General features: G+C 39.0%; 1 protein-coding gene across 5 annotated transcripts in view; it reads left to right on the top strand.

The window, feature by feature from the left end:
* Positions 1-9,589, top strand: part of CEP192 (centrosomal protein 192) — a 79,147-nt gene extending 69,558 nt beyond the window's left edge. For 2 of the 5 annotated variants that reach the window (XM_054190614.1, XM_054190612.1), the window contains exons 44-45: positions 94-209; positions 9,405-9,589. In XM_054190614.1, coding sequence (XP_054046589.1) covers positions 94-209; positions 9,405-9,532 — 244 coding nt within the window. In that variant the 3' untranslated portion in view covers positions 9,533-9,589. Of the gene's footprint in view, positions 1-93; positions 596-3,288; positions 3,449-6,182; positions 6,299-9,404 lie in introns of those variants that run through there. The other 3 variants (XR_008464751.1, XM_054190616.1, XM_054190615.1) reach the window with 3 other exon arrangements.
* The last annotated feature ends 14,636 nt before the right edge of the window (positions 9,590-24,225 follow it).

Here is a 24,225-nt window from a genome sequence, read left to right on the forward strand (position 1 = left end):
TCTGTTTTGGTGAAAATCAAAACTAGACAAGAATTTGTCTATCTGGTAGGATGTTTATTAACAACGAACATGCACATAATTGCCTTTTTACAGATCCCATCATTACATCAATGTGCCAGTCCAGTTCAAGCCAAAGACAGAAGGAAAATTTGAAGGTGTCTTCGTTGTGATGACGACCAAATATGGCTCAGTTAATATTCGACTATATGGTAAAGCTATTGAAAAAAAATAGTCAGAACAGTTTTATAACTGTTTTTATAATCATTTATAACAGTTTATGCCATTCAAAATATTCAAAGATTTGTTACTACATTTCTGTACTAACATCCTACTTGTTTTGCCCTGTGATGCTGCTTTGATGGAAACTCTTCTGTAAGATGAATTATGGTGCTTGTTTTACAAGTCTGTTTTCATAGTAAAAACACTGAGAAATAACATTGTATGTTTTAAAGTTATCATGTTCTAATTTATGTTTCTGCACTTTTGTTGGAAAGGGAAGTTTTCTATTTTTGCATTTATTAGGAATAGTTAGATACTGATGTATTTTATTTTAAGCATTGTAAATACAGAAATAAAATCTATGTGTTAACAGTTATTCTACCTGATTTCTGTCTTTAGTTAGAGGATTCCTTGCTGTAGGTAAGGGATCAAGCTGGATGCTCTTAGGCAACGCTAGTTTTTGAGGGGACTTTGGGGAGCAGGGGGAGGGATTGCAATACAGAAGCTGACCTGTTGATATCATGTCTGCGTCTGGTAAAGCTGGGACCAGACTGGTGATCTGACAATCAGCCCTAACTTTTTACACAGTTCAGTGTCAGGCATAAGCATTGTTTTAAACTGTAAAACCAGTGTAAGTTAAACATGAGCAATACTGCCTTCAGCCCTACAGAACGATTCATCTAACCCAGTATTCTGCCTTGCACAGGGGTGAAAATATGTTGCCTTGAGAGATGACATAAGCCTGGTTGCTGCCTTTGGTTCACTTCACATGCATTTTCCTCAGTATCTGCAGTCATTGGATTAGGGATGGGAGATAGATTCCCACCTATCCTTTTTTTCCCCCCATTTATGGACATATTTGTGCACTTATCTATTTACCTCTTTGAACGCTTTAGACACCTTGTTTCCACAGCTTCATGTGGCAGCAAGCTCTAAAAGTTCGCTATGTGCTCTTCTAACAAAAGTTATTTTTTGTGTGCTAAACTGACTTCATTGTAATTTTGTTGAGTGCTCTCCAGTTCTTATATTGTAGAGTTCAATGAACAACAGTTCTACAATCAACTTACCCATTATTACCATGTCTTTTGTACCCTTTGGCTCTGTCTGCTGCTTTATTTCTGTAGCATGGAGCTGTATGTCTGATGTTGCCTTAAGCTAGAAACATAGCTTTTTGACAGCATAGTTCTGTCATAGCATACGTACATTATTCCTTTCTTTGGGTTGGTAGAAGTGAGAGTGAAATTCCTTTCAATATGAGATTGTTTGTTTAACTGCATTTTCAAACAACTGAAATTTGAAAAAACTGGGAAGTTACCCATCACATTGCCTTGGATACACACCACCAGTATTATGTTAAAATACACTAAAGCTGCTGTTTCTTCATAAAACCTCATTTCTCAGTGGTTTGGAAACCAGGGAGGGAAGAGTTAATCAAAGAAACTAAACTAGACATTAGAAGACTTGCCATGTCCTTATTCTCCCATCAACACATAAGCTCCTGTCTGCTAGACACCGTGACCACATTCCTCTTGCCTTCTCTCTGCCAGATGTTGCTTGCATGTTTGCCTAGTTGATGTGATGCCTGTGTACTTCACCTGAATACAGAATTGGAAAGGAGGGAATCTTCTGTCAACAGGCTTGGGTGCTTCATTTGAGAAAGACCTGAGTGTCCAAAAGGCCTATGTTGGTTCCATTTTTAGAAGCACAATCAGAAGTCTCTTCCATAGCCAGAAAAAAATCTAAGCTCAGTGTTACTGTCTTCAAAGCCTTTGCATTTTCTAGCTGAGTATCTTCCAGCTGCCCTCTGTTCTAAAGTTGTCCCTGCCTCTTGCTATAAGAATCCTTGTGAGATGCAGGTAGTATGGACTTCAGGTCATTAGCTCCAACTGTTCTACAGGTTCTCTTCTGTTGTTTCATGTTATGTGTTAATGTAGCTAAAGTTTTATTTATTGAAGAGAAGTCTTGTGGTTTATTGTTCACGGAAGTCATGTCCACTATCCATTTACTACTTTAGCAGCTATTCTTGAACATCCACTTAAACCTGATGTTTTAATAAGTTCTGTGGTTTAGTCTTACATGCTCAACTTGATGGTAGCCTTTTCTGAACCAATTTCTGGTGGGATTGATTAACCTTTACTTTTTCCTCAAGGACCCTGGTTTCTTAGGAGAAATTGTCTTTGGATGATTGCCTGTTAATAAGGAAACTGGATCACTGAGGAGGAAGGATCACTATTTGTTTATATGTGTGATTTTGTACCTTTTACTCTCCATTGGGACACTTTTAGCAGATGTTTCCTCAAGGTTAGATGATGGTCTCTCCTGTGGTAAGATTCTTCATAACACTGGTTTCCATAAGGATAAAATAACTCTTAGAACACATCCAAAATTTTTGTCAAAGACTGATTGTGATATCAGTTTATTCCAAATTATTTTACCTCTAAATTTCAATCTTATAGAATTAAACCTTCATGACTTTGGTGCTGGACTGGCTTCTGTTCCTTCTATATTAATAAGACAAGTCTCTGTAAAAAGATACCTTGTTTCTGTCTGTGTCTAAGGAGTTGAAATGTCTGTCAGTGTTGTCACACAGAATTTCCCCCTAAATAGTGGTCTTTGTGAAAGAGCGCCTTTGAATTGCAATAAGAAACCCCAATTTTGTATAGTAGTTTATTTGGTTTAAAGTCTGAATTGTCTTTGCGTGCTGTTCGTGTGATAGGGCTGCTGTCTGGGACTCTGTTTCACTTCTGTTATGGGCTTTTCTTGAATTATTGAGAACTATGGGGAACAGTTATGCATTCTTTCCTATGTTGCCACGTGGATTGGGCATAAGGGAGGAAGAGGGCACAGAATGTGTTGCTGTGGATAATCTCTGCTGAACTGTGCGTGTGGGTGTATAAATGTGTAAATACATATATGGGTGAAACACGTTTTGAAGAAACGAGTATGATCAAATGACCTGTCCTTATTATCCAAGGGAATCCTGGTTTGCAGGTGATGCTAAATATTTTGGCATCTATTTGCAGACCGTTTTGCTTGATTCACTTCTAGTAACAATGATTTTCTTTGCAGTGTGAAGAGGAAGCTACAGGCTGGTAACTCCATAACCAGGCTGTGGTGCAGAACATCCCTAGAGCACTTGTTGCAGCAGTTGTTTTGGTTGTTTGAATTATATTGCTATACTTGTATTCAGAAGACAAATCGAAGTGAATCCAGGTGATATAAGAAGGATAGGTAATCTTCTAATATTTTAGTTGTTTTACTCCTTAGGCTCTTGTTTCACAAATGTTTAACAGAAGTTTCTAGTAGTACGACATGATGTATAATTAACCTACCTGCTGAAGAATAAGTTGTGCGTGACTTTTTTTTTTTTCTTTCATTTATTTTTTTGAGAGGCAGAAAAGGTGAGGAGGAGGAAAGGAATACTTCAGTGGAAGCCCAAGTCTTTTATAGACAGCTGATTCATCAGTTCTTGGTAAAGTTTTTACCCAGTAATGAAGGTGCAAGCAATGAAAATACACTGGAGTGAAGTGGGACTTCAAAAGTCTTGAAGAAGTCACTTCAAACTGCTTCCATTCCTAGTCCATAAAATGAGACTGCTTTCCCCATGGTCACCTTATCTATGTAGTAAACTTTTGTAGTCAAGAGTGCTTTGAGTTTTCCAGCGCTTACTATGAAGAAGCCCTGATCTCGGTTTCCACACCTTTTAGGGATACAGAAAAATAGAACAATTCTGACCAATTCTCAAAGACTGCAAATTGGATTAAGAGTTTCAACAGTGATACTTTTGATAAAAGAAATAGAATTAGCTTTGGGTAGAATTCCTCAACTTTTTCGTCATTGTCAGTTTTGAAACTTTTTTCAGTTCTCTCCTGTTGTTGGATGCAATCCTTCGTCTCAGACTGGGAAGACTGGTTCAAACATCCCAAGCAGGCAAACTTAAAAAGAAACAAAACAAAAAAATGCCAAACAGTGTCTCTTTAATTAATAATAAACCTACTTGTTGGTTTTAAGGCTAGTCAGAGAGAAAATTTAGAAATAAATTATTTTTAAAAATTCATTAAGTGTCTAACACTAAGGATGTCTTTGTACCTGCCCAACCTAATTGGGATATTAGTAATCATAATTATTCAACAGCTTTGTAAAGTTTTCACATCATTGACTACAAATGGAGTTATAATACATTCTGTACACGTGCTTCAGTGTGTTTTGGAGATTGTTGCCCTGGCATCTGAAACTAATTAGTGTTCAGAAAACCTAGTGAAGGTGCATATTAAGGCCTGTCTGTCTAGAAAATTATTTTGATCATATAAAATGGTAAAGAGAATTTTATGAGGATTTTTTGGTGTATAAAGTAAGTTACCGAAGGCAGTGGTTGCTTTTTGAAGTGGAGTATATTAAGACTTCGGAGCATTTCTGTGGTAGGAATGTCTGTTAGGTGAAATGCTGGTATATTCTTGCTCCTATGATTTGTGAGAGGAGTTGGGGGGCTACAGGGCTATCGGAGTTCACTACGAGGTTGATAGGTAATATACCTTACATATGTGAAGTATGCTATGTTTCTATATTGTAGCATCATTGGAAATGAAAAAAGGCATTATGGAAACAAAAATCCTTGGAAGCTAATGAAAGAGTGGACATTCGACATAAGATCAGTTGTCCCTAGGATTTTAATTGAATATCCTGACTTTTACTCACAGCTATCTTGTTCTAACTTCGTCCTCTCCCTCCCCGCCCCCCCCCCCAGATAATAAAAGTTCATGCCTTACTGCTTTCATTGTATAGCATAGGTGAAGAGTATGCATGTCTTATAATCAGTAAGATAGACATGAAATATTTGTGTGAAGAATCCACCTGCCTGCAGTGATGCCTCATATTCAGTAAGAAAGATGACTGTTAAAAATCTTTTTAAGTGGCAATGTTTGCATCATACCAACTTTCTCACCAAATTTACCAGTTAAATAGAATATCGATTCTAGCTTCCCATTTGAGAATTTGAGTTGACATTAACAGTAGAAGAGATTTTTCTCAATGTGCTTCTATACAACACCGCATTAGTTCACTGATACATCATGTAACATGGAATCTGCGTTACAGGTTCCTAAGTAGTGGTAACTTAAAGTACAGGATAAACAAATATTGTTAGCTGGAACATGATGGATTAAAAATGGGGTTTTCCTTAAACATTTTATTCACTTACTTGAACTGCTCCTTAGATCTTTTCAAAATTAAGTAATGTTGTGCTGAATCTATAGTAACAGCATGAACACCTTACTCGGAGCATAAGAAAGTTAAGATAGAAAATGAACAATTATCTTTCAATAACATACTGTTTGACCACAAAACTTTCCCAAGCATATCCTTCAACCTTGCATATTTTATCTTTGCTGTATGATTGTCTGAGGAAACTGTTAGATGAGCAGTTCTTAGATGTAAAATCAGATGGCTGTGAAGCACTTAGATTAATTTTCTGTAAACATTATCTGATCATCTCTGAAAACTGGATGCCCGAGTGGCACATTTTGGCTGTAGAAATTCCAGTTCAAAAATGTTTGCTTGATTTCTGCCCTTTCTGTTTCTGGGCATGTGTAATTTCTGAAGCTGCTCAAGAGCTCAGAAAGATGAAACTGGATTGTTTGCTCTGAATATTCAGTATCTTTGGAAAAACTTGCTTCATCCCTATTCCCAAAATTCCTATCCTTTTTTTAATGGGGTTGGAAAAGAAGTCAGAAGCTTTTAATTAAAAACCTGGATTTTTGTAAGTATAAGACACTTTATAAAGCACTCTACCTTAATATTTGTCCTGATTAGTGTATTCGTTACTGCTATTGTATTAGCAAGTTATTTGTAATGCTGCTTCATGTCTTTCTGTCTCAAAATGCTGAATTCTGAAATAGTTTATGCTTGATTCCAGTGGCAGCTTGTTGTTTGGGAATGGCATTTTCAGGTATAGCTTTCCTCAACAGGCTCTCGTCTATTGCCACCTGCCTAAATCTGACAGTTGAGCACCAGCTGGGAGTTATGACCCGGAGAAGCACAAAAGGGCTGGAGAGAGACAAAATGATCCATCAAGGTCCTACTTGTAAGTCAGGTCTCCAAACATGCATTTTCTACTCTATAAATTCAAAATTAAAATACTAATGGGTGTTCTTTTGTATTCATCCAACAATTGGTTCATTAGGTAGGTATGTACAAAGAGGCTCTGCTTGTCAATGCTGTTTGGCTCTAAAAAGAGGGAAAAATCGGTAGGGGTTAGGCTAGTGGTGAAATGCCCCCACCCCTTTTTTACCTTCCTTCCATGTTTGTTCTATGAGGCTGGCGGTAGGTAATACTCATCCTGCATAGAGCTGGTTTTCATTGTGAGTTTTCTGTCACTAGTCACAGCTGTCAGGTATGTCAGTCATGTAGTATTGTGGTGGTGTCAGAGACATAATCAGAGAGATTAGGTGGACACAAAGAGCTCTGAATGAGGTGGTAATTGCGTTCAGGGGGAAAAGAGAGTTAAAGAAAGAAACTTTCCTTTCTCACAAGATCCATTAAAGAGGTGACAGCTAATATATTAAAGCTGGAACAAGATAATTGTGGTAAGAATCTTTGTGTGTTCTCCCTAAAATGCAATGTGCTCACAATAAATATTCAAATGCTTATTTTGTGTTGTGAATACCAGATAACCATTTACAGTGAAATGCAACCTCTTTCAAAAAGTTTAAATTCATTGCCAAGAATGTTCTAGGAACAGTTATAAAACTCAAAAGGAATATTGGTGCTATACTGAATCAGAAAAATGCCATCTTATGAAAGCTTCTTTGCAGGGATTTTCTTCAAATTGGTCTAAGTGATGGAAAAGAAATACTGAGATGCCAGCCATGGGCCATGCTCTTCCAGACTTTACTCTCTTTGAGTAGTACTTTGAATAGTACTTCTCCCCCTCCTCTTTTTTTCTCTCTCTTTTTTTTTTTTTTAACAGTGAGACTACTTGAGTATCTGTTTACATTACACTTGTGCTGTGTTAATGCCATGCTACAGAATTGCTACTTACCTGTAGGATCCAGGAAGGAATTCCCTTCCCCTTCCCTTCCTTGGCTTCTGAAAGCTTTAAGCTTTTCTTTTTTTTTTTTTTTTTTTGTTTGTGCTTTTTTGTTTGGGGGGGGTGTGTGTGTGTGTTTTTCTCCTCATTTCCCTCCCTACCTTCTTCTGAAGCACTGAAGATTGCTACAAGTGTACACACAAGGTTGGCACAGTATACCTTGGCAATAAAGTCTTCTAAGCACCTGGTCAGTGTATCTTCCTGTCACTAGATTTGGGGTCAGGTCCTCTGTCCCTTGCAGTCCAAATAGGCAGGGATAAACGTTTTGGCTTCCTTTTCATGGTTTGAACCTTTTCCTTTGTACCTCTGGGAGCTCTTTAAAAATCTCAGCTGTTGCAAGGCCTTAGGAAACTGTTGATCTGTACTCTCCCCTGCTCTTATGCTAGGGCTCACATATTACAGATTTTTGGTCATTTGATGTTGGCCAATGGATTCCTAGACAAATAGGATGCTAGGAAAAAACGTCAACAGCTTTTGGAGTATTATATATTAACAGAAGAGAGGTTAGATGGACCTTCCTGAGTTAGGAATTAATTCCATGGCTGGTCGTGATTGTGGAAAAATAAGCTTCAGTGAGCAACACCATGTTTTTTATGATCCCAGTGAACAGCTACATTGATTCCCTGGCATTGCACAGCTGCTGACATGTTGGATGGTTAATCTGAAATCAACAGCAATACTGAGTATTATTCACTGTTGATGAGTATAAAATGTATAAATAATGAGTATAAAAGCTAAAAGCAACTTCTAGTGGCGAAATCAGTCCCACAGCAAATTTAAATAATACCAAACATCATCCATACATTGTACCACTTGCCATCAGAAAATGTGAAAAACACCATTTCATTTCTGTCTGTTAATTTCATGGTGTCTTACTAGAATTTCAACGTTGACTGAAGTAAAAATCTAATCTGGCAATCTTTCCTCACAGAACTCTCGCAGGCTTCAATGACAACCGTGTATGTACAAAAAAATGCCATATTAGACCCTATCGTGATAAATTTTTCATGTCTTCCTTAGCATTCAAAACAATACTTTTTCATTTTCTTTCACAGCACCAAGTTCTAGTAAACCTTACAATGTAAAATGAGAAATTGGTGATAGCGAGATAACAGTCAGAAAATCTTATTTGACTGATTCTTCATATAAATGAAAGTAGTTTTACATTTCTCATGGCATTTATGGATGGCAGTAGTGGTTTTTCAAGCCACCTCTTCTTGCTGGCTATTCTGATTGATACTGAAATGGGTTGAGAAGAGTCACCTCCAAAGACAGGGAAAGATTTGACGCATTTCCATTGTACCACTCCTACAAGTGCGTTTAGGATAGTTGAGCCACCATGTGTTTGGTATAATGGATTGTTCAGTTTGAGTCTTTTGATACAGGTAAATCACTTTGATGCAGGTTAATTCAGGCTGTGTTTACAGAGGTTGCTCTGATCCTTTTCTCAGGCTCCTATATGTGTTTTCAAAGAAACAATACCAAAAGCCTGTAGAGAATGAAAACCCATTCCTCCCTATTTACAGAATAGTATTTTTTCTTTCAAGCTGGAAGCCTACAAAATAAGTCTTACGTTTTCATCATAATCCTTTATGAGTTTTAAATCTATTTTTTTAAGTTGGCAATATTAAATGGTTCCTTGTGAGTAGAGCCCTGGTGAGCTTCAAAACCACATGCAGTTTCAATGAAGCTGTGTGAACCTGCTTCAGAATCTCTGCAAGTTTTCCAAGCTTTTATGCTCTCGTATGGTTTACAGACAAAAACCTACAGGGGTCCCATTTAAAGCCTCCTAGCAGCTAAAAGATAGAGGAAAAAATGGCTTTTAAAAAAAACTGAAGTACCCTCTTATGAGTGCATTAAAAGCAATTTTGTTTGCTTTCCACTTTCAGAATGCTTCAAGCAGCCAAAGACGCGATGTTAGAAAATGACTCATGAGTACTAGAGAGAAACAGTCTTTGAAAGTTTGTTCATAGTAAAGGATGATAGCTAGGCAAGTGGGGTTTCTGTATCCAGAAAGAAGTATCTTGTGTCCTCATATTGCTGATTTTTTTTTTATTCTTGTTCAATAATCTGTTCAGATGTTCTCACCTTTATCTTACAGGTTTTCAGCAATTGTGTGAAAATCAGATGAGAACTTCTGTTTGTTTGTTCCTGTGGATGGTATCAGTGTTTGGAGACCAGAGCCTCCATGGAGTGGGAAAAGAATGCCAAAGCAACGAAGACTCGTAATTTAACCCACTGGCATGTATAAGATCCAAAGAGCAGGAAAAATTTTCTTCCTTTCAGGTAAATAAGGGTGTGTCAACCTGTTGATTCTCTGAGAGTATGTCCTGTAGGGTTTAGGAGTTTTCGGTATTGAGTTGTGGAGGTGTTTTTTATTATTTTCATTGCAGCGTTTGGCATTGGAGTGGTTTCTTGGTTTATTTTCTCTGTGGGAAACATGGGGTGCAAAGGCAAAGTATTAAAATGTCCTCCTCAGTTTGGTATTGATAGAGCTCCTCACAGTTTTCTCTCTCTCTTTTCCAGTGTAAATAAAGACAAGAGTGTGGAGTAGACTCTCCAAAATTCAAGAATATTTGGACCTTGTGTTCTGTTCTAAGACTCTCTTGAACAAACATGCTTTCCTTTTTAAATTGTTTTGCTGAGTGTGAGGGACAGAAGATTCATTTAATGGAATCCAGAGATGACCTGACAAAACAAATTTTAGTGAAATGTTAAAGTTCATTTTCTAATGATTTAAACAGATGGTACCTATAAGAATCTGTCACAAAATGATGCCTTTTGAAGGCTTACCTTATGTACTTTATGGTTTCTTCTATGGAATAAACAGGAATTGTGCATTAGGATCAGAGGGGCGTTTCTCATAGTATGATGCAATCTCAGTTTTATTGTAAGTAGAAATTTTACACATGTAGATTATATATATATGTTGTCATTATCTGAGTATAATTCTACAATATAGTTAAAAACATTTTTTTTTTATAGTTTGTACTGGCAATTCAAAAAAGTCTTTCTTAGTGTAGCATATTTGATATGGAAAACCATGGAAGAAATGGACTAACAGCATTAACTTTTAATGTTTTTAGTTTTAAATTTTTAAACTTCAAACATCTACCAGTCCCTTAGCTTTCTCTCTAGAGTATCAAAAAGAAGAAAGGAAAATTTTGATGTGCTTACTTGTTGACAATAGCTGAAAATTGACTAAATATTACAAGAATTAAGGAACTAAAAGAGTTAAATGAAAAGACAAAAGTGATAGTACTAAGTATCTAAGCTGTATTGTCCTTGTGACAAAACAGAAGACAAGATGCATGTGAACAGGATGTGAACATAACATAAGATCGTGAGATAAAGATTCTTACGTGGTTTTAATTGTGAAAACACAACCATGAGCTTAAAAGCTGTCTCTGGAAAGAATGCTAGCTTGCAGGCTAGCAACCTATTGTGTTGAATAGTAATTTAAGAGGTTTGGTATTCTTGGAAGTCAAGTAACTTAAATCATGGGATGGAATTTTCAAAGCATTTGCATACCGAGAACAACAGTTGGTGCTTACTCTTGCTGTTTAGTTGCATAAACCATTTAACGCAGGCAAATGATGTACTTTCCCAAAACTCTTCAGCTGCCCCTTCACACCTGCATAGCTTTTCCTGGGTTCAAACAATACCTGTTAGGCAGCTGGTGTATGTTAGGAAGTAATTTCAAAGCCTTTTCTATATGCTATGTATTTCTTACATAGTCTTTTATCATTTCTGTGTAACTCTCTCCCTTGTGGCCACCGCTGAAGTCCTCAGAGGAACTACTGCCATAGCTCCAGGCATCTCTCTGTGGCCTGTAGGAACTAGTCTGTTAGGATTTTCAGTACTGCTGTAAACAAGAAAAGGTGTTTGTGAGTTTAAAAAAACCCACCAAACTAAAAAAAACCAAAACAACAAAACAAACAAAAAGCCCAAAAAACAACAAAACAAAAAAACCCAAACCCACAGAAGAACTGTTTACAGCTGTTTCCCAGAACTGCTGTAATAATAGAGGATTACTCAAAAGAAGAATAATCTCTAGCATCACTAGAAATGAAACCAGCTATGCCGCTGCAGTGTAGTAGTTACCCCCTTAGGAAGGATCTAGGTAAGATACTTCTGCACCACTTCAGTAAGGAGGTTATCATGGATCTGATTTTATGGCATGGAGGTTCTCATCCAGTCTTGTAGAAAGATTAATTTTATTTTGTGGAATTGCAAAAGCACATTTATGAGTGTAGAATGAAATAGAAATTCATATACTGAAATGAATCTTGCATTTGGAACGTTAAAAATAATTTAAAACAATTTCTTAATTTTTGGTGCAGTAGAGAATGAGACAAACGGGTGAAAATGTTAATTTATTGAAGGTAAAGTTGTGAGGCCTTTTAAACAAAGGTTTTGGTAAGACTCTGGATACTTTGGCACTTAGCTGCGTTTGTGGATTAAGCAGAAGATGTTAGCTTTAGCAACGCAGATGAGTAATATATCATTTTTCTTGATCCTATCAATGTAGAGAAAATAAGCTGGGTTTTAGTTTAAAATGATAGTTTAATGAAGTCATGGGCAGAAGTTACTGTCTCGATCTTGCTATAACTGCAGAAGGGGTAACTGCCCCTCAGCTGCTTGTCACCATCTTTTCAGCTGGTGAATATCACCATCTCACATCTGTTTGTTGTGTGTGTGTTGTCATTTTCTAACTTGTCTGTCAAAATGAGTTAGGTTAGAAAGACATTTTCTTTTTTTTTTATTTTTTTTTTTAAGTTAACTTAGTTCACTTTGAAGGCAACAGATTGTGGAACATTTGTAATAAGAGCCCCTCCAGCAGATAATCTCTAGCAGAAGGGAGATGACAGGCGGCTGGAGGTTGTAACCTCATCTGAGCTGGAGGAGTTTAAGGCACATTAGTTATTCTGAAACTTGGGTGGAAGCACGTGTATCTGCTGCAGGGGCGGGGGTCTTGAAGAGACCCCTCACCCTGGAAACCTGCTTCTGGCATTTCCACAGCCAGCAGCCACCCATGCTGCTGATCTGCTCCCTTCTGTAGGCATGTGGCTTAGAGCAGGGTGTCAGTATTTAGAGCCTGTTCAGGTCAGAAAGACACGCTGGTGTGGAACGTGGGCCAGCTTGGAACAGTGATGCCAAGTATGACGATACCTTTGTCAGCTTGACTGAAGACCAGCCCACCTACAGGTGCCATTTTTTCTGAACTTCATGAGATTGGGCTAAAACCCAGATGCCCGTGTCCCCTAACTGCAACAAAAGAGGGAACGACTGCTGCAGCAGCAGCAAAAGCAGAAACTGTGTGGCCTGTAAATGCCCTGGAGTGTGCTGCAGTTCTTGAAAACCTGCTTTCTTAGTAATCCCACTTATATATGCCGAAGTGATAATATGAAGGATGTCCTAAGAGGCTTTTTTTAAAAATTTGGTAGTGTGGGAGTTGTGTGACAATTGCCTTGGGGAACAATGGGTTTTATATGTTGCGCTTTTGATGGGTAAAGAGCATGCTCCTTGCGTAGGCAAATCCTTGTGATGTGAAAGACTCTTTAGTCAGAGTCCGGCATGAGGAGGTGCACCTCTGCACCACCAATACTTGCTGGCCAGAGGTTGGTCCCTTTTTGACCTGGACAAAATATTCTTTTCATCACTTTGACATGTCAAAACAAATATCCAAGAAAAAAGCCTGGTATTGCTTGGCCAGGTTTGTGGAAAAGATGGTATCTTGCTTCCTAAACAGGGAGGGAAGGAGCGTGTGGCGAGATTAGCTTTTTATGAGCAGCAGTTTTCAACAGATCTGTAGGCAGTGCAGAAATAAGTTACATGCCCCACCTAAAACAACAAAGCCAGTGCAGTCCGTGTGCTAAAGCATTTGTTCTTCTAGGTGCACGAGTTGAGGACTTCTTAGTATGAGAGGCAGTACTTGCTCTCGGCAGTGGAAGAACTCCACAGTGCTTAGCTCACTTAATATGTGTATATCAGGATATGAAACATCATAAATAAAAACATCATCTAAAGGAGACAAATTTTTGGTTCCCCTTGCCAAGAAGTTGCCCTACTTGATTATCCAGGGATAGGATGAGGTCCATTTTCTGTGTTAATATGATAGGCCTAAGATCTAGCAAGTCAGATCTAACTGATCTGCTAATATATGGTCCCCCAAATGGATCTTCCTGATTGAAGGTGAAGATATGTTTGTACTCAGTCCCAAAGTCCAGGAAGTCATGTCAGGAAAGGCAGATAAACAGCCGTGTCTGTAGAGGCAGGTGTGTCAGACACCCAACTCTGAAACAGAACTGGCAAACCCAATCTTTTAGATGCAATACGATTGGAAGAGGTGGGAGTACAAGGGCAGGACTGCAATCCTAGGGCCACGAGTGTGAGCTGGAGGGAAAGTGAAAAGTCCATTCACCTCTTCTGGCATAGAAAGTGTTGATGCACATTACTGCATGCAACTGAGAAAAGTAGAGGACCTGTGGTGGAGATAAGTGTTTTACTTGGTCTTGCCTTCTGTAGCAATTAGGGTATGGGCATAATCTCGTAACTCCACATTCCTGAATCTCTGGCTTTAAGCACCAAGAACAGTGTATAATCACAAGGACTTCAGGCTTCTTAGTGGGATTTAGAGAACATGCTCCCCGTTTGATGCAGCATCCATCCATCCAGATGAGTACTGCTGTTTCACCATCAAGCTTCTGGAGATTGTCAGTCTTGATAAATACAAACTCTCAAAGCACTGAGGTGTAACATGTTTCCATTGTAGCCAACTCTTGTGATGTTTGTTTTAGAAATGACTCAAATACTCATGTCAGTTCAAGAGTAAGCGTTTAGTTGCTGAATTCTTTCATACAGCTATTGTATCTGACATCTCTCTTACTTCTTTGTTTAGAACTCTGGAAGGAAGGAAGTCACTAGCTCAAAAACTGTTTTAAAAGTGGTAATATCTATTACAACAAATTTATTTATTGTATGACCACAATGTTTTCTTCTAAAAAAAATAAAGACAAATCAACTGTAATAATACCATTCTCTTTCTGAAATTTGTCTTGCTGTGACTTAGAAATTAAACAATTTTTAATTGAAAACCTGCAATTGAAAAAAAAGCTATGTATAGTATGCTTTTCCAGAACTTAAAGATGACCATGCAGCAGACAATACCAACCATTAAAATAAACAGTTGTTCCTGAAGGTGCAACTGAATGTTCCTGGCTAAAAGACATCTTTAATCCCTTTCTGAGGTGGAATTTTGCAAGACACCTGGGGGCCAACTGATCGTAAAAGGCTTATTATGAGGCTGAGACGTTGTTGGGGCTCTTTGAATGGCATCTTGATGTCAGCCTAGTCCTGTGCTGATTTTGCTTTCATTCTCATTCTTAGGGAATAGCTAAATGGCACACATTCTTCTTCCTGTTGATGAGGTAAATTGTAAACATCCCTCTATACTCCCAGATTCACCTTCTAGAGTGATCTGTCTCAGCTGTGGCAATGCAATGTTTCTTTCACACAATTAATGGGACAATTATATCAGAATGATGAGATCATGCCTTTTGCTGAAAAGAATAGAGATCTTTCATGCACAAAGAAAGCTTTCTTTAAATCTTTGCAAATAAAGCACCATTTTATTCGGTGGAAGTGGGTGACTGCTACAATTTGGGTAGGCACAGCATGGCATGAAGGTGAGCTCACTCTGTAGAGCGGTAGGTAGAGCTTTGGGGTGGCTGTCTCAAAACCAAATAAGTGATGTTTGTTGGTTTGGGTTTTTTTTCCCTGCTTGTGCTTCCTCGTAGAGTAGTGTGCAGGCAGTTCTAATATTGCCTAAGAAAACCTAAGACTGTTGAAAGTAATTTCATTTGTTTGCTAAACAAATGCAGAAAACCCATCTTGGTCTTTTCCAGTGTATCAGGAGTTTCCATGTAGGTAGATACCGTGCATGTAAATCAAACTGTAGTGATGAACAGCTCTGTGCTCTGGGGGAACCACTGAGACTCATGAACTGATCCTGAGTTATGAGCCATATCCAAACAGAAACATGGAAAGTATTTCCACTCCTGATTCTTTAGGCTTATATGTTTGTATGAGAGAAAACCCAATGACATTGCTAAGAGAAATACATGAGTCTGAGATACTTTCACAATTCTTTAAGCTGCAGAGCATATTTTTTTTTCTCCAGAAAAGTTTTTCGATGAACGCTAATTTTAGTCTGACTTTTGACACTGTTCTAAATGGCATCTGGATTTCATATAAAATCATATGTCTGGTACAAAGCTGAGGCTGCCCACTGACAAATAAATTCCTATCCTCGTGTAATTCTCTTTAAGAACAGACAAATCACAGCTATACTGACTCCAAAGCAGTTTTGGTTTTATTTCTGGTGGCAGGTGCGATTCTGACGCTCTCACAGGCTTCTTTAAGTGAACTCAGCATCTAGCCTATGCCTGGATCGTTGCAGTTAACTACTGAGTGGAGTCTGTACCAATTGATAAGGAGGACTCGTGGATGGGGAGAAGTCTCCTTGAAATTACTACAACCTTCGCTGTAGGGGTGAGGGGTCTGTGAAACCAGAGAAGCCCAGTAGGTGAGAGGGTGGCTCGGAGCCTCTTCCAGCAGCAGCTGTGCAGCCTCTGGCTGAATGCCCCATGCAACTGTTCAAACCCTCCAAGCCCTGATGTTCCCTGCCAAGATTTCCATGCCGCTTGTTGGGCTGCGGTGCCAGGAATGGGGTTGAACAGAACAATATCTTCTTTGCTCTGCCGCCTTGTCCCCAGCAGAAGGGCAGATATTTGGAGGGAGAGAGGGCTTTGGAGAGATAACGTTGTGTTTGTTTCCCTGGGGAGGCTCTGAGGTCTCTGCGTGGCCTCACCGCCTGTGGTGGAATTCAGGTTTTGTTGTTGCTCATCTCCCATGCTTTCAGGATATCAAATGGAGTACAGCAGAGAAATAAATAAATAGCACTGTAAAAACAAAGATCAAACAAAAATAAACACTAAGATAGTTCTAATACCTGTGAGCAGGAGCAGGCTTTATTGCCTTACCGTTGTCAAGTTTTGGGATAGTTACATGCTAAAAAGCTGTGAATGGCATAGCTAAAAATAACCCATAAGCAGGTATTTATTTGCCCGTGTATGCACACTGGTGAAAAGTCTCAAGTTTGAGGAAGAAAAAGATTATTTCACACATTTGTCATCTTGCCAGGAAGACATAGCTTGAAGAAGTGAAATTTTCTGGAAACAGTTCAACTTAGATTGGCATAAGATATAGGTGTGGCCGTATTTTATAAAAATGTTGCCAGACTGTCTGATATAATGTAAGTGCATGTATATTGAGTGCACGCATACACGAATAACCTGCTCGGTCTCTAACTCCTTATTCTAAGTAAATTACTCCGAGTCAGTCGTTTTGCGTTAACTGCCTGCATGCAAATTGTTATTGTCAGGTCAATATGAACTAATTCAAAGCCACTTATTTTCTTGGTTAAAGACCAACTTCTTTTGCATGCGTTACTGGGGCAGAGCATACGTTTTATAGAAAAATAATTGCAGATTAACTGGTTTGTAGCAAATTTGACATCCTTGCTTAACTTGTGACAATTTGTTCATTAATTCCTACTGTTAGAGTGTGGCATAGTGAATATGATACTAAACAAGAGCAAGATGCTAATCTGCACAGGTATGGCAGAGCTTCTACCAAGGGGAACTTCTTTCCATATGTATTCCTGATTCATCCTTTGGGCAGTCTCCATTCCGTGCAACGAAGGGACAACTACTGTAGAAACAATAACATGTAACAACAGAAAATGAAGAAAAATAGAGGTTAATGACACAGTGTAAACTGACTCATATTTCTGCAAATGATGATATTGTCTCAGAAGAATTTCTGCAGTTGGATTAATTGACAATGGGAGTTTTTCAATGTTAGGATTACAATCCATCCTTTCACTTAACATTTAAAAAACCCCTCAGAATTTAGTGTATGGCATCACTACCTATTGTGTAAATAGTTTCCTAACCTAGGAAAACTTTCCATTTTTACTTGTGAAAGTCTGTGTTATACAGTGTGTAATGCATAGTCTTTCTAATCTGTTGCAGAAGACTATCTTTGAACAAAGTACTTTTTTACTGCTTAGATTTGAAAGAGAAATACAGTGTTTTTTCTTACATCTCATTATGTTAAACTCTGCGTCAGGATATCATTTTCACAACACGGCACATCTTGGTACTTTAGCACTAACTAGAGAGCTATGTGAATGACCTGTTAGGATGGTACCTATAATAATGATATATTGCTCTGGAGTTAAAATTTAGAGATGTAGAAACATTTTTTTTTTTCCCACAAATTTTGAATATATTTGTCTAGTAGTGTCTTGTTTAAAGTGGTTCATCTGTCAGTGAAGAGTGCTGAAGATGCCAGCCAAAGGAACAGTCAGTGTGTTAAAGTAGAAAGATGTAAAAATCTATCATTTTAATGTATCTTGTGTTCTTGCAACTTGTTATACTGATGCTAAAGTAACTGGGAAGGATCCCTTTTAACAGCTTTTTTTGTATTGGCCTTTGTTCTTGGTGTCTGTAAGGTATGTTAAGATCTGTAGGTAGTCTGCTTATAAATAAATGAGTAGCTAAGGAAGTATCTGAGAGAAGAGACAGCAAGTTATTGGAGGAACTCCTGTTAATACAGTCGTACAGGTCTGAACATTAGAGAAGGATTTGTCTTTTATCAAGCTGTTTGTGATCTAGTGGTTGGAGTTTGAATGCAGGAATGAATTCTGCCACTCAGCCTTCTCTGTAGTTGTTTTCTTGTCTGTAGAATAGGAATAAAATAATGCTTGTGTACGTCTGGGTTGGTGAGATTGAACTGATTAGTGACAACAAAATGCTTTGAGAGCCTTTAATGGAAGGTGTTAAACAACTGTATGCTATGTAGATTTTCAATATTAAAAATATATTACAGATGACCTTCAAAAGCAGTGGGGAGGATAAAAAAAAAAAAGTCACTAGGATACATTTCACATGAAAGAGCAAAGAGACAGCTCCTAAGATCCCTTTGGGAGGAGCAAGCTAGAAAGGAATAATACTCTTATTTGCAGTATTTCAGTAAGCGATTGTAGAAACACTTTTCCAGATGTGAAAAAATGCATTTGGTCACAGCAGCAGATGAAGCAAAGCAGGCATATGGTCAGCAGCAGGTTCCACTTGTCGGCATTCTGGACAATACAGGTGTTGGATTCAGTGGGCAGCGTTAGCCTGGGATACCTGAAGGTGATGTAGAGTCACCTCTTGGGCATGAAAAACACTCAGCTACTACTCACATGACAGTGTATGCAATTTGAGTGGTGTAATCTGTCCAACCTATTTGCCTTAATTTTAATTGTCTTCCATCATAGTAAAGCCTTCAGATTTTTCAGTGCTGCATTAATGCAAAGGCTCTAATTTAAAAGGAGTCCAAAAGCAGGGTGGGTGGGGAAGGAGAAAGCGAAAAGAAGTAGTTGTAGTAAGGGGACACTGGGAACTTCTCAGATCTCTCGAGCTTTATTCTTGGGGAGAGTTGAAGGTCAGAACTAAAAGAAATCTATTGCAATGTAGGGTTCTTAAAATGAAGGCAATTATGTTTTAAAGTTTAAGCATTGACCAAGTGCTTTGCTGTACCAGGTACACAGTGAAGATGGTTCCTTATTGCAAAAATGAGGGATGAGCAAATAGAAAGATACAATTATTCTGTGAAGCCTTCAAGAAGCAGAATAGAGTAGCTTTTAAACACATGTGGATGTGTCAAGTTATTTGGAAGAATCTGAAAGCTAGGAGTATGGTGAGCTGAATAGGAAAGATTATATTAGTCATCAGAAAAGACAGAAGCTTATAGATTACAATACTGATTCTCCCGTTACAGGTAAGCGTAAGAGGATGATGCTGTTATTGATAATCAGTTCTATTGCGCATCCTTCTCACAGGACTTTCTTCTTTTCATGTAAGACTATCCAAAGTTTTGGAGTTTCTGGGTCATGGCTTTATTCTGGGTCATAGATAGGCACCCCATTCTTTATCGAATACTTTTTCTATAGGTGTTTGTGTCTGTGTGTGCAAAATGAGTCTGACCCTGGTCCTACTGAAGTCGGTGGGTTTTCTGACATGGACCTGAAGACAGTTAGGATCTTGTCCAACAATATTTGGCAATTCTTTAATTTAAAAGTGCTTTGCAAACTAATTACTTCCCTCACAACTAACATAAACCAGCACAGTAGGACTGGTAGCTATGAAAGTAATTCTGGCTATGTTTTTGAAGAAAAAGAGGGGTTTGATTATACTTTAAAAATCAAAAATTGTAGAATAACAAGCAGTGAATAGCTGCTTTGTGGTTCGGTAGAGAGAATGCTGTAGAAAAAAAAAAACAGAATTTGGATCAGTTCCCAATTCTGCCTTTTGTCATAGTACATTCTTAGGGAAAATCGTATTTCTTTTATGACTTAGATTCTCTGTCTGTATCATGGAAATACTAAGGCTTGTCCTCCAACACAAATCAATCTGAGACTTGGGAATGAAAATGAAAACATATTCGAGAAAATTTATTATAAACAAAAATCTTGTATCTTTCATATAGCAAAGACTTTATTTTTCTTATTATTTTTTATTTTATTATTTTATTTATTATTTCTCATTTTTCTCGATCTGAAAGAAAATTACTAATTTGTAAAGCAGATAAATGGATGTGAAAGCATATAGAAATTACTAAATGTCTTTCTATTTTAATGTGGTAGTAGTGCTATCGACATTTCAGCAAACCAGACAGTTTAGTATTACAAATACTTCCAAGTCAGGGAATCAGTTCAAAACTGTTGTTGCCATCTTTATTTTAAAGCAATGCTGTCAAAAAGAAAAACTCTGTTTCAGGTTAGGATTCCATTCTTTCAGTCTGTGCTACCTCATAAGACATGTGGTACATCCATAAGGATCTGCTAACTCCAAGAAAAATTATTTGAGGTCCTTTTATAAAAAGAATGGCCACGTTAAGACAAGAATTTGCTTCTTATTTGATGATCAAATATTGTCTAATTGCTACATACATTATTGATTCTATATAATACGATGTTGATACAGAACTCTATTTGATTGCTGTTCAGCCATCCAGCTGCTCTTAACGGGGAGTGTAACTTCTGTATTTATTGTGGTAGTGTCTGTGGTATTTGGTAGTTTGTGATGCGATCTGATTCCAATCCATTTCACTTGGTTCCTTGCAGGGGGTTTCCACATCATAGCTTTCTTGGCTGATTTATCAGAATCTAAAGGTAGACCTGGCAACCTGATCTACGCATTGCCAGTGGAGGTTTTTTTGCATTAGGCCGCCTTTTAGGAAAAAGAGGGTGTTACTGCCATTATAGTTTGGAGAGTCTTGGAGGTGCCAGTTCCCTTAAGTGTATGTCAGTTGTATAAATTCTGAGACAGTAAGAATGGCCAGAGCTTTTCATCCACGGTTTTTTACAAGCTCCAAATTCATCAGTGCCTTAGTGCTGTCTTCTAGAAATGTCATCATGACCAACAGTACAGTTTTTGAAATTTCAATAAGAGATACAGAATGTGGGTCCAACTGAGACTTTTTTTGCTATGCCTTTCCCGAGCTCTTAGATTCCTTACTGTATACAGTAGTTGAGAGAGTTCCAGTCTGACTGGAATCAGACTCAGCAGATTGCCGGTCTCCATAGTACTTTGTGTAGCGATGTCCTTTCCAAGCCTTTTTATTGTCGAGAACAAAAAAATGGATGCTCTGTAATGTTACCGTATTGTTAAAACCTGAGGATGCAATACAGGTATTTATAGTGCTTGCTAAGTTTCCAGTCCGACGTTGGATTTTATTTAGCGCAAAACCCCTTTTAGTTATGTCCATCATGACAAGGAAAGCAAAGCATCTCTTAAGATTTGTGCGATTATCTAAGACAGAGATTGATATCTAGCGGAGGGGTCTGCAGGTGTATGGGTGGAATTGTCAGAGGAACAACACATTGTAGAACGAGTGCGTGTGCGCACACTACCCGTGAACAACAAACTAGCTGGAGTCTAATTTCAGTGAATCACTAGAAAAAACAGAGAATTTTGTATAGCAGCAAAATGTTGTATGTAATCTTTCTGTGCTGCCTTCCTTATGTCCTTACGTACTTTTTTCCCCCCATCATTGCTTTAATACCTACCACCTACATAACAAGTGGTCCTTCTCTGTGAGGGCACAGTCACTGGAGCGACACAATTCCATATCACTGTAACACCCTGTTGGAAATACAGTCTGGGTCCTGGAACCCTGTGTGTGGTCAAGAGACCCCACAAGTCCATCTGCGCACACCTGCTGGGGCATTGAGGTGCGTGTCGGGGCATTGAGGTGCGTGTCAAGGCCTTGCACCTACTCGTGAAGCTCAGCGCAGGCTTGAGGCCTCCACCCCTCCATGGCTGAAACATTAGAATTTGCATTAAGATCTTGAACCCCTCTGGAAAATTTCGGAATCTTTTATTAAAACATTTGATAGACCTTTTTCCTTTGAAATGGCCAAAAGCATTATGGGAAGTTTGTGGTATGTTTTTTGTATGTTACTAATTTTTAAAATTCTGAGGAGATTTGATTGCTTGCCATTGGTTCCATAAATCACCTAATGCAGAAACTTCCTTCCCTGACGTACTCTTGTTAGTCTAATCAGAAAGGAGAGTGGGAGCCCTTGGAAAGAATGACCTCCTTGGGAATCATCCAAGAGAAAGAATATAACTTGCTGGCTTCAGTGAGGGAGAGTTGTCACCTCTTTCTCTGTCGTAATGTCTTCCCTCATTAGCTTCTGTCATGATAAAAAAACCAAATCACCAACAACAAAAAAAGTGCCAAACCACCAAAACCCACTCCCCACCCCAGGGCCTTGATTGAGTGGTGTCCTTCGGAAGGTAGCATGTTGCAGGTTTTTCTGTTCCTGTGTACTGCTGGGTGCCAGTAAGGTTACCATTTTTTTTTTTTTTTTATGAAACAGCAGCAGGTTAGGATTATGAGTGGTACTTACACGGTGGACAACTGGGAGCTGAATCTGGATGACCTCTTGGGTAAAAAACTACCGAATCCTCTTCTAATTAGTTTTAGGTGGTGTTTTGATTTGTAGCATGCTTTTTTATGTGTAGTTTAGTAAGACTGGCTTATTACATGTGCCCGTATGTTATTTGGCTGTGTTCTAATCTGCGGTTTGAATGTTTTTAATTTCTTCCTCCTGGTTCTCTCAGCATAACAGATATCAGGAATCAGTAATATTTGAAATACACTGATCTGTGGCTTCCTGGTGGGAAACAAGATGAGTCACCAGTAACTAAACCCACCAGCCATTATGTCCCTGGATTCAAATTTGTTCCTTTCAGTCTAATTGTTCGAATACTTGCTTTCGCCATGGGCTTCCTCCCTAGCAGTGTGGCATGTCTTGTGGAGACTGGGAAGGAAGAGGCGATAGCAGTGACAACGTATGTAACAAGCCCAGAGAAGGGGTCCTACCTACCAGGGGTGATGGATATGGACACTTGGACCACGTGCTCCACCAAGTTGTGTATCTCCTGCCATATCTAATAGCACGATTGGGCCGAGTGTTTTTTACTGAGTCAGCAGAGAACCTGTCTCCCAGGTTTCTTTAGTTCTCATTTTGGGGTTCTGGACATGGCACGGTGAGTGGCTGCTCCTGCTGTTAAGCTACATACGTAGGAACGCAGCACCGTGCTGTCTACCAGTAACACTGGAGTCACCAGATGAATGATAAAGTAGTAAAAAAAACCAAAAAACAAAAATACCCCAACAAACAAAAACCAAGCCCAAAAAAACAACCCCAAAACGAAAACAACAAAAAACCCCAAACAAAACTGACAACAGTCCAAATATTAACTATATCATTACTAGCTTTAGAGTGGAGGATGAAGAAAATAAAGAAAAACAGATCTGCCTATACCTTAAATCAATTATAAGAACTTTCTCTTACTTATCCAGGAAACAAACTGTCGGGATACCAGTGCGACCTCATGGATATGAAAACCCAGTACTGTGATAGTGTGAGTATTGCTTTCACTGAAGAGATAGATTGGGTGGTTATGTTTGGTTTTTGTTTGTTTTTTTTTTTGAGTTTCTTCATATAACCGAACTCTGTCTGGGATTCTCCAAAATCTATGATTTGTAACTTTATCAGGGGATAAACGTTAACACTCCTCAGGCTGTTTCTCTCCAAGCTTGGGAAATACTGACATTCTTCAGGGCTGTTTAAGTGGAGCCAGACACTGCACAGAACTTGTAATGGTAGTTTTGGTGATTAAAAGGTAAAGGAATTTTTATATATTTAATATATTTTCTTATATATATATGAGGAATTGTCGTCTGGCAGGTGCCAGTGTATTAGGTTGCAGACTGTCTCTTCCAGGGATATCAGGGATGTCTCGGCTAGGAACAAGGCTGTTTTCTGCCTTTTCCCTTCCCAGGCATGAATCCATACATTTCCGAGCACGCGCATGAGCCTCTTACATCTTCACTGCTTTTTTTTTTTTTTTTTTTTCCTCCCTCTCCCCTCCCTCCTACACGCCCCAAAATACCCCCGTATTTTTTACTTCTTCCCCCCCCCCCCCCCCCCCCCCGCCCCCATTCGAGAGGTACGTTGTATTTTACTCGCTGGGTGATTATCCTTGGCAGAAGTTTTAGGGATTTAGGGATGTCCCCCTTGCACGTGGCAAGGATCCCTGTCGCCCGGCAGGTGTCACTGTGGGCTGCGCGGCTGGGGGGGGAGGCGGGGGGGAGGGGGGGGGGGAGAGGGAGCGGGGGGAGGGGCGGACGCCCCTCCCCCCGCTCCCTCTCCCCCCCCCCCCCCCCCCCGCCTCCCCCCCCCCGTCCGCCGGAGCCAGACTCGCTGCAGACAGGCGGCAGCCAGCGGAGCGGGC

This window comes from Rissa tridactyla, chromosome 2 (assembly GCF_028500815.1).
Source record: "Rissa tridactyla isolate bRisTri1 chromosome 2, bRisTri1.patW.cur.20221130, whole genome shotgun sequence".
Lineage (NCBI taxonomy): Eukaryota > Metazoa > Chordata > Aves > Charadriiformes > Laridae > Rissa > Rissa tridactyla.